At 45.2% G+C, this 10,032-nt stretch overlaps 1 protein-coding gene and 1 non-coding gene across 2 annotated transcripts; both read left to right on the forward strand.

The window, feature by feature from the left end:
- Positions 1-443: 443 nt before the first annotated feature.
- On the forward strand, positions 444-9,359 carry EIF5 (eukaryotic translation initiation factor 5). Its single transcript, XM_057543286.1, has 12 exons — positions 444-631; positions 766-977; positions 2,043-2,322; positions 2,433-2,514; positions 2,808-2,980; positions 3,254-3,365; positions 4,710-4,852; positions 5,110-5,268; positions 5,624-5,785; positions 6,108-6,272; positions 6,593-6,727; positions 7,144-9,359. Exons 3-12 carry the CDS (start codon positions 2,251-2,253, stop codon positions 7,231-7,233), a joined length of 1,293 nt encoding a protein of 430 aa, XP_057399269.1. The 5' UTR covers positions 444-631; positions 766-977; positions 2,043-2,250; the 3' UTR covers positions 7,234-9,359.
- Positions 3,905-4,028, forward strand: LOC114236969 (small nucleolar RNA SNORA28). Its single transcript, XR_003622802.1, has one exon. It is a non-coding gene; the product is annotated as a small nucleolar RNA SNORA28 (small nucleolar RNA).
- Positions 9,360-10,032: the final 673 nt, after the last annotated feature.

The following is a 10,032-nucleotide window of genomic DNA, read 5'->3' on the forward strand; positions in this document are numbered from 1 at the left end:
GCGGCCACGCACACCTGAGCTTCGGACGATAAAAGGCGGCACCTGGGACGGAACACCCAGGCCCTCCAACCTTCGCCCTCTGCCCAGGCCTAGGGGAGTGGGGAGGAAAAGCAACTTCTTTCTCAAGACTCGACGACGGGCGTCCCCAAGGAACAGAAGGGGCAGAGAGAAACCCCCAAGAGTTCCCCCGCCCGGCGCGGGAACTCGTGCGGGAACGCGGCCTCTGGAGCCGCAACGCCGCGGCCGAGCAGGCGGAGGAGGTGGAGCCAACCGCCATCTTCCCCGAGCGCCCAAACCGACAAAGCGCGGGGCAGCGGCACAGCTTCGCCGCCGCGGTCCGCCCACTCTCGCGAGACCGCGAAGGCCTGTGGGAAAAGCGGGGGAGGGGAAAGCGAGAGAAGGAAGCCGGGACGCAGGGCTAGAGGAGGGCCCAGGCGGCGAGCGGAGCCTCAGGAAGCAGAAGGGGCGGGGAAAGACGCGACTGACGCGGCATGCGGGCCAATGACGAGCGAGCTCGGGTGGACGGCCAGCCAATGGGCTGTGCGGCCTGGCGCAGGGGGCGGGCGCCGGGGCCGAGGGTAGCTTGAGCGCGGCGGCGGCGTTGTTCAGTCACAGGGAGAACATTCCAGAGGTGAGTCTGGTGGAGGAGCGGGAGCCCCGCGCCCCGTCCCCCGTTCTCCCCGCCCCCTCGACCCCCGCGGGCCGCTGGCTGGCGGGGAAGGCACCCCGACGCCCGCGGCTCACTGCGCCTTCTCTCCGCGCCAGGTCGCCAGGCCCCGGGCGCTGAAGGGTGTGGACCCCGGACGTCGCTGGGACAGCCCCTCCCCGCTGCTCGGCGGCGCCTGGCCCGGCCGCTGCTCGCTGCGCTGCCTCCGCCGCCTCCGCCGCCGCTTCTCGGACTCGGGTTCGCGCGCGCCTCACTTCATCCCAGTCCCGGGCGAGCAGCGTTGGGTTTATGTCTTTATTTGACGAAAACGGTGAGTCGGCGGGCCGGCGGGGAGATGGCGGCCGCACAAGATGGCGGCGCGCCGCGTGACCCGCGCGCGCGCGCGCGTGTGTGTGTGAGCGCGCCTGTGTGGCGCAGTTTGGGCGGGCGGGGCCGGGCGCCGCGTCCCCTCCTGTCCTCACACCGCCCCCCCGCGCCCGCCTGTACCCCACCCCCACTCCGGCCTCGCAGGAGCGCGCCGCGCGGGCCCGCCGCCGCCCGGGGCTGACTCAGGCCTAATTGCTGCATTCCTGCGTCATCGCCGCGGCGGGGCGGGGGCGGCCGGGCCGGCGCCCCTCGGCCGGTTTCGTTTCCCCCGCCGGGCGGCGCACATGGCGGGGCTGTCGCGGGCGCCGGGGAAGCTGGCGACGTTGCGCCTCTGCCGCGCCCGGCTCGCGGGGGCCGCCGGCTCAGCCCTGACAGCCCCGGAGGGAACGACGGGTGCGGGGACGGGAGCGAAGGTTGCCGGTGCGTGTGCGTAGAGAACAGGAAGGGACAGGAGGTCGCGGTCGGGGCCGGGCGTCTGCGCACGCTCCGCTGCGTCCCGCGAGGCCGCGTTCCGTGGGTGTCGTCGGGGACGGGTGGCTCTGGAGTGGGTCCTGGCTGCCGAAGGCGCAGCTTGGCCGTGAAGAACGGTTGCACAGCCTTGCGTCGTCGAGGGATGTGTCACAAGTTTGTTGACAGCACGGGCTGCGCTGGGGGGAGGAGAGGCCTGGGTTCGCTCCTCGGCGGTGGTTAAAACACGGCTCCTCGGCCGAAGCCCACGTCGACGTGGTGACTGACTGGTCGGATAAAAACCCAGTGCCGCTGAAGCGCCGTAGTTGGTTGTCGTTTCAGTCTGATGTCTCCCAGAATCACATCTTCGTCCAAATGGAGGCCTTTTATGTTGCTGCAGGTGTCCCGTGTTACGTGAGTCTGTGAGCTGGTTTTTGCATAACACAGATGCTTTTAAGGTTGGAGCCTTAGGCGTGATTAAACGGAACGGACAGGGAGGTGTCTTAATGTAGGCTTCGCGTTAAACGTGGGGGATTTGTTTGTTCTCTCTCCTCTCTTTCAGAGCTGTTGCGCAGCCATTGGTACCTGTATTGGGGAAACATAGCATACAAGCAAGAAGCTTACAGCCTCAGTGGCGAAAAATTTTTCATGTCAGAGACCGAGAACTCTTGCAGTCGTTTATGTCATCCCTTCTTCTCCAGACAGAGGATACCAAAAAGTTGCAATCAAAGATCTCTTCATCTTATTGATAAAGCCACTAATAAGCCAAAATGTCTGTCAACGTCAACCGCAGCGTGTCAGACCAGTTCTATCGCTACAAGATGCCCCGTTTGATTGCCAAGGTAATGTTCATCTTCATTTTAGTAGCAAGTCCTAAGCTTTTTTTCATAGATTAGTGAAGATTGTTTCTCCCAGGGTAGACGCGCAAAATTAAACTTCTTACTTCCTTTAGGTTGAGGGCAAAGGAAATGGAATCAAGACAGTTATAGTCAACATGGTTGACGTAGCCAAAGCGCTTAATCGGCCTCCAACGTGTAAGTAATGCCTCTTGAAAGAAGTCTAAAGAGGCATTTTATTGACGTAAACGTGATAGTTTCTGGTCTGCAAAATCTTGCCTGGATTGTATGTTGATTAACTTCTGGGTCGAGTGGAAATTTGGGCTTAAAACTCATTGATGTGTTGTTACTGATACAAAAAACTATCTGGGCAACACATTTTTTGAACCTAGCAACTTAAAAATACAGAGTGATGTTTGTATAAATGAGGGTGAGCAGCCAAAGATTAATTTAGTTAACTCTAATGAATCAGAGTTTCTTCCCCCAAATAGATCCCACCAAATATTTTGGTTGTGAACTGGGAGCACAGACCCAGTTTGATGTTAAGAATGACCGTTACATTGTCAATGGATCTCATGAGGCGAATAAGCTGCAAGACATGTTGGATGGATTCATTAAAAAATTTGTTCTCTGTCCTGAGTGTGAGAATCCTGAAACGGATCTGGTGAGTGCCTGCCTTTGAGGTTTTTGTCAGTAAAAGAAAAAAGTGTATCTGTTTCTGTGATGTCAGCAAATGATGTTCCCGGGAAGGCAGAGCAAACATCAAAATTTGCAGGTATTTCCATACTGACTTCATGTTAAAAAAGAAAAAAAAAACTTTTGATATTAGACCTGTGTTTTAGATGCCGTTTGATGGTTAGATGCTTTCATATTTTGTTCCTTACAGAATATTCATCATATATTATGGTTGACATACTTATCTTTGCTTTTTTGGCAGCATGTCAATCCAAAGAAACAAACAATAGGTAATTCTTGTAAAGCCTGTGGCTATCGAGGCATGCTTGACACACATCATAAACTCTGCACATTCATTCTCAAAAACCCACCTGGTAAGTGCTTATGATAACTTCTAAAATCTTAGCATAAAGCACCTGATTGTTGGAAACAATGGAAGTTTCTTTGCTGCTGTAAAACTGGAGTGAGGTTGACCTTTGAATACCTGCACAAGTGAAAATTTGCCTATAACAATAGGTTCAGCCTTCTACATCTAAGGTTCAGCCAACTGTGGATGGTGTGATACTGCAGTGTATTTATTGGCGGGTGGGGGGGGGGACTCCATGTAAATGGACCTGTGCTGTTTAAACCTGTGTTGTCCAAAAGTCAACTGTTTAAGAAATTTTTAGTCATTGTGCCATATTTTACTGAATTTAGAACTTTTTTGTTAAATGTACCATTGTATGTATTGTTAAAGGTGAAGTACAGGCTGCCAATTAAACTCTACCACATTCTCGATTTTCAAGACCTGACTTAGGACGTATGAAATACTGTAAAACAAGTTGTGATGGGATCCTAGTAAAGGATTGACTTCTGGAAAACTTTTGTAAATGCGGGTCTTTGCTCATTAAGCTAAAGTGGTTTTAGAGCATGCAAGCAACACTCTGTGGCAGATGATCAAAACTCTGACACAATTTGAGCTTGCTATAGCAAGAAAGTCTAACCTATTCCGGTGTTCTCTTCTCTGTGAGACAAGCCGTTATATAGACTTAAACAGTGTTCGAGCTGTTGGCTAAAGTGCAGTTAAGAAATACCCTTGTTGGGGCTTCCCTGGTGGCGCAGTGGTTGAGAATCTGCCTGCCAATGCAGGGGACACGGGTTCGGGCCCTGGTCTGGGAGGATCCCACATGCCGCGGAGCAGCTAGGCCCGTGAGCCACAGCTGCTGAGCCTGCGTGTCTGGAGCCTGTGCTCTGCAACAAGAGAGGCCGCGACAGTGAGAGGCCCGTGCACCGCGGTGAAGAGTGGCCCCCACTTGCCACAACTAGAGAAAGCCCTCACACAGAAACGAAGACCCAACACAGCCAAAAATAAATAATAAATTAATTAATTTTTTTAAAATATCCTTGTTTAAGTTCATGAGGGATGGAAGGAGAGGATCGTGAGTGCCACTTTAACTGCCTGGTCTTCTGAGGTACTACCACTCGGTCTTAATTTTACCCAATAGTTAATACCACTGATAGGTAGGGACATTCCATTCGCAGCTTGAGTTGCTTACCTATGAAATACAGTGGATGAATTTGATTTGTGAATTCTTTTAGAATTATAGGTAGCGTTTTGTGTGTGGTTTTCTGAGGGGAGGGTTTCAAAGCAAAAGGGCAAGATTTTAAATGTTCATGATGGGCGATAAAGTGTAATATAAGTTACGGTACTAAACTTTATTTTCTTTTTGTCCCTGTAGAGAATAGTGACAGCGGTACAGGAAAGAAAGAGAAGGAAAAGAAAAATAGAAAGGGCAAAGACAAGGAAAATGGCTCCGTGTCCAGCAGTGAGACACCACCACCACCGCCACCCCCCAATGAAATCAGTCTTCCGCATGCTGTGGTCAGTGCAAGGTTGATGGGTGTGGTGGGCGCTAAAATTGTGTACACTGTGACCTTTGGTTGAGGTGAGCAGAAATGAACTGCTCTTCATTGAACAATACATCAGTATATTGGGTTCCAGGTGCTATTTGTTGACTAAGCTAATGTGAACACAAGTTTAGTGGGAAGTTGATGTTAACTTGACTAGAAATCTGGGATTTGTTTTTATTACCTATAAGGTCTTTTTTTTTGGCCAAGCATTTTTGTTCTTAAAAACAGGAAGAAGAGGAAGATGATGATTGGGGGGAGGATACAACAGAGGAAGCTCAAAGGCGAAGAATGGACGAAATCAGTGACCACGCGAAAGTTTTAACCCTCAGTGATGATTTGGAAAGGACTGTTGAAGAGCGTGTCAATATCCTGTTTGATTTTGTTAAGGTAAGATACTTGCTTCAAGAGCAGTTAAACATTTTGTGATCACACTACATCAGCTTCTACCCATCCTTGAGCTTTGTTAGATATTACTTTAAGCTGGGTACTTTGGCAGGTAGTTTGTTGTGTTTTTTTCTTGCTTTCTTTTGAAATACTCAAATACAAGTCTCACCTTTACTACTTCTATTCAGAAATTTTTTTGAGGGTGGTTCCAGGCGCTGTCTTTGGCAGGTGTGTATTACTTAGAAGTCCTAGAACCTCCTTGAATTAGGTAGGGGAAGAGTTCATAAGAGCAGGGACTGTGGTATCTCTAGAGCAAAATGTGCCTCCATCTCACTGAATTGCTTCCTTTTCTTTGCAGAAAAAGAAAGAAGAGGGTGTTATTGACTCATCTGACAAAGAAATTGTAGCTGAAGCAGAAAGACTGGATGTAAAAGCCATGGGCCCTCTTGTTTTGACTGAAGTTCTTTTTAATGAGAAAATTAGAGAACAAATTAAGAAATACAGGCGCCATTTCTTACGAGTAAGCGAATCATTCTAGAGTCATAAGATTTTACAGCTGTGTGACCTTGGAAATACTGATTTAACCTCGTTTATTTGTTCTGTCATCCTGAAAATGGAGATAATTGACCTACCTTAACAGGAATGGGAGTACCTGGGAAATGGTGCATGTAGTCCCTTACACGTGAAGTAGAGATCTTTAAGCATTGACCTCTGAACGACTGCTGTAGGGCCATGGCTTTAAAGAACAATTCTAAGGCAATAAGTATATTTAGAACATATATTAGAATTGTTAACTTAGAACATCTAAGAAAGCTTGTTAATGCCGAGATATTTATTTGCAGTTTTGTCACAACAACAAAAAAGCTCAACGGTACCTTCTTCATGGCTTGGAGTGTGTGGTAGCAATGCATCAAGCTCAGCTCATCTCCAAGATTCCACATATCTTGAAGGAGATGTATGATGCAGACCTTTTGGAGGAAGAAGTCATCATTAGCTGGTCAGAAAAGGTGGGGAATGTTTAAATGGCTCTTTAAGATTAGAAGTATTGGGACTTCTTTGGAAGAAGTAGTTAACTACTAATACCTAGTCTTTACATGCTTGACTGGTATAACCTGTAGGGTGATTCTCATCATGGTAGCTTTCTAGTAAGGTTTCTAGAAAACCTTACACACTCTAATACTTTGTGCTGAATACATTTATTCTGTTGAGGGGTCAAGATTAGGATGTGGCCCAGTCCCCTCAGAGAGATGGGTGTGGGCAATTATATAAATGACTTGCATTATTTTAAATTTCTTTAACTAAGAAAATCATGCTGAACACTTTTTAGGCCTCTAAGAAATATGTCTCAAAAGAACTTGCCAAAGAGATTCGTGTCAAAGCGGAACCTTTTATAAAATGGTTGAAGGAAGCAGAGGAAGAATCTTCCGGTGGCGAAGATGATGATGAAGATGAGAACATTGAGGTAAGTGCTGGGGAAATCGTTAAATACCGTGTTCGTGGTGGGTGTTTGAGAATTATAAAATGCCAGTATCGGGTAATAATACAGCCTCTTAACTTGGAAAGTAATCACGTTAATAGAAAAGGCGCTGGAAATCTCTCCTACCCTCAGACGTTGATTCCAAATAAACATTGTCTGAATTTCCAAAGGGAGAGTTTATTTAACCTAAGTATAGGGGTGCTGATTGTCCATAAAAATAAGGTACTGTTAGGCTGTGGAGGGTTAACTTAGTTTTTACATATGCACAAATTTTCATGAAAAATAATGGCTGTCTCTGGGTAGTTTTTGTCCTTTGTTGACCATTGACTTATTACTGTTTTTATTTTATAAGGAGGTTTCCTGGGATAAAGGTTTACCATCAAAAATCTTTGTTTTATCAGGTGGTGTATTCAAAGACTGCCAGTGTACCGAAAGTTGAAGCTGTGAAGTCTGACAACAAGGACGATGACATTGATATTGATGCCATTTAAAGGGGTGGGTGCAGCCCAGCTTAACAGTGTAATGCTGAGAATCTTTCTGCATCATCAGCCAGAAGTGCAACATGTATGTGCAAAAGCTAAAATGGCTTAATGTCATGCTACACTTTCTACTAAAAATGTATTGCTGTGAGTGGTCTGTATTTAAACCCAACAAGACATCTAGGGAGTCCATACACATATCAGTGAGCAGATGTAGTTTGCTTATTTACAGCATGTTTCTTTTTGAAAATTTAGTGGTGGACACATTTGGATCACATTTTTACAGTTATAAAAACAAAGATTTGATTTTGGTCGTTCTTCACATTTTTGGCTCTGATTGACTTAAGTAAGCTAAAATAATTGACTCCTTTAAAAAAATGTTGCACCATCATTTAATCTGATAGGAGATTATTGGAGCCTGTTAGGTATTGTTAGGTGCTGAGACTGTAAAGAGGTCTCAGCAGAAGGTGAACATGAACTTACCAATACCTCACTCAGTCATTAAGAAATGTAGTACTTTTAAGTCTTATTTCTAGTCCCTCAGATGGGCATCTGGTAATGCACATTCTTCCCATGCCAAGGTGGACGGATGATCAAATGACAGTGCAACGCCTTTATCTCACTGAGATGTTAAAATGACCCGAGTGTCCTATAGATAATTCTAAGAACAGGTTTTGAAACTTGAATTGGTTTTTTTTTTCATTTCTTCTATACTTGCCCCAAATTGTAGTCATTGAAGTCATGTGCATTGCACATTGGATGAGCCAGGGGAATTACTACATTAACATAAGCATTTTATTATGTGTATGTAGCTCTTGCTTTGTACTGAGAGAAAACTGAAACTTTGGGGAGTGATTAGTAAGCTGTACGATTTTATTTGGGGGAAGCAGGAAAAGGTAAACTTAATCTCTAGCAAAAACTGAGCATAATTTTTCAGCATTTAACTCTTGATTCAAATTACAATTTCAAAATATTTAGACATACTGTATCTTTTGTTCAGTGTGGATTTTTCCCTTGATAAACTGGTTCTTTGATGATTTCTGCATTTGGACACATAGCTTATACTTCTTTGGTTTTTGTTGCTATCTTGCCAAAATAAGTGTTAACTATATCTCAAATTCCCCCCCACCCCCCAAAATGTCTTATTTTTTAAAAAAGTTAAAAGCATACTTCTGAGAGCCTATATTTTGGTGTAAGACTTGGGGTGTTTTTTATTTTCACAATGAATATTGTGAGATACCCGGGAAGTCTGTGATGATGGCAACTGAAAGCAGGTGACTAGGGCCTGACCCAGCCCATCCTGGGCTTTAGATTTGGAAATAACTTGCTTGTGATTTGCTAACCCAATTTGCTGATATAAACTCACTTGATACAAGGGCTTATGACTACATCTGAGAAATCATCTTGAGGAAGCAAATTTACACAAAAACACTGGGAATCAAAATGCATGGAGTGAATTTTTTTTGGAGCACTGGCTTATATCATTCACCTCTTTGTGATCCATCTCACAGATTACAATGAGACCTTAACAAATGTATGTAAGTTTTTTTCACATTGAAATTATATAAACATTTGGTATAATAAAACCTTGTTAGCTTGATATTTTAAGAAATTAAACCCTGGCGGTCTTACTGGAGAGGTACAAATTGGTCTCCAGCTGCCTTTCTTGATAGATTTTGATGAGATTGAAGGAGAGCCATATACCTACCTGGAGGGAATGTGCTTTGTCACACCAAAGAGAAGAGGTCTTTGCAAATTCATGTCTCACCTAGGTTTTAAATTTTTACCATTATCTGAAATTGTTTAGGGGGGATCAAGTTGCATTCAGCATACCCATTATCAAGCTAATGAGGTTCTGTTATAGAGGGGTTTTTTTCCCTTTTTCTTTTTTTTTTTTTCTTTCCCCCTTAAATCTGAAGGAAAACTTTCAAGGCTTCTGAACACTAAAAAGAAAATTTTGGCTTAGACCACTGTTCAGTCTAGTGCCAAACTTTCAGTGGAATTCAAATCCACATAGTAAGGAGTTTATTCATAGCCGCTATCCTAATAGAGTGATCTTTCACTTTGCTGTATTCAACTGTCTTAAAACTTCCTGTTTGAAACAGCTATGTTACGTGATTAAAACAATGTTAAAATTATTTTTTGTCTCTGCTTTAATATTAACCTAAATTTTTGTTTTTAAAATTGAAGCAATGAAATCTCTTTTTTGTAGCTGTTGCTTCAGATTCGTGTTGGATGTTTCCTTCTGCAGTTGCCCCCCCACTCACAGAACAGATGTGGCTCATTACAGTGGCTTTCCTTAGGTCTCATGTTCTTATTCTGTAACTCAAGTTGATGACAAACCGAAAAGGTCTGCTTTCATCTGGTTTCTTAAAATCTTGCCTAGGTGTTGATGAGGGACTTTAGATGTGTCAGGTATATAGTTAAATAACTGGCTATAGCATTTAGCCTTAGTTAAGAAAGGAATGTTTCTGAAGTTCTCTCTGAGGTTAATGACTTTTGCAAGGTACTATTTGGGCTCCTGAAGGTTTGAGAGAGAATGGGCGTTCATCTAGTGAATTGCTACAGCTTCACCTGCCAGTATTGAGTAACCCCAAAATGCAAAAATTTTGCCCAATCTCTGCATTGTCAGTTTTTTTTTAAATTTATTTATTTATTTATTTATGGCTGTGTTGGGTCTTCGTTTCTGTGCGAGGGCTTTCTCTAGTTGTGGCAAGCGGGGGCCCCTCTTCATCGCGGTGCGCGGGCCTCTCACTATCGCGGCCTCTCTTGTTGCGGAGCACAGGCTCCAGACGCGCAGGCTCAGTAGTT

The sequence above is a fragment of the Balaenoptera acutorostrata genome, chromosome 3 (assembly GCF_949987535.1).
Source record: "Balaenoptera acutorostrata chromosome 3, mBalAcu1.1, whole genome shotgun sequence".
Taxonomy (NCBI): Eukaryota; Metazoa; Chordata; class Mammalia; order Artiodactyla; family Balaenopteridae; genus Balaenoptera; species Balaenoptera acutorostrata.

Excerpts from the sequence above, each read along its gene's own strand:
- EIF5 (XM_057543286.1), top strand. The coding sequence starts at position 2,251 with ATGTCTGTCAACGTCAACCGCAGCGTGTCAGACCAGTTCTATCGCTAC. Across the intron at positions 4,853-5,109 it reads TCAGTCTTCCGCATGCTGTG|GAAGAAGAGGAAGATGATGA; the intron begins GTCAGTGCAAGG and ends TCTTAAAAACAG. Across the intron at positions 5,786-6,107 it reads ACAGGCGCCATTTCTTACGA|TTTTGTCACAACAACAAAAA; the intron begins GTAAGCGAATCA and ends ATTTATTTGCAG.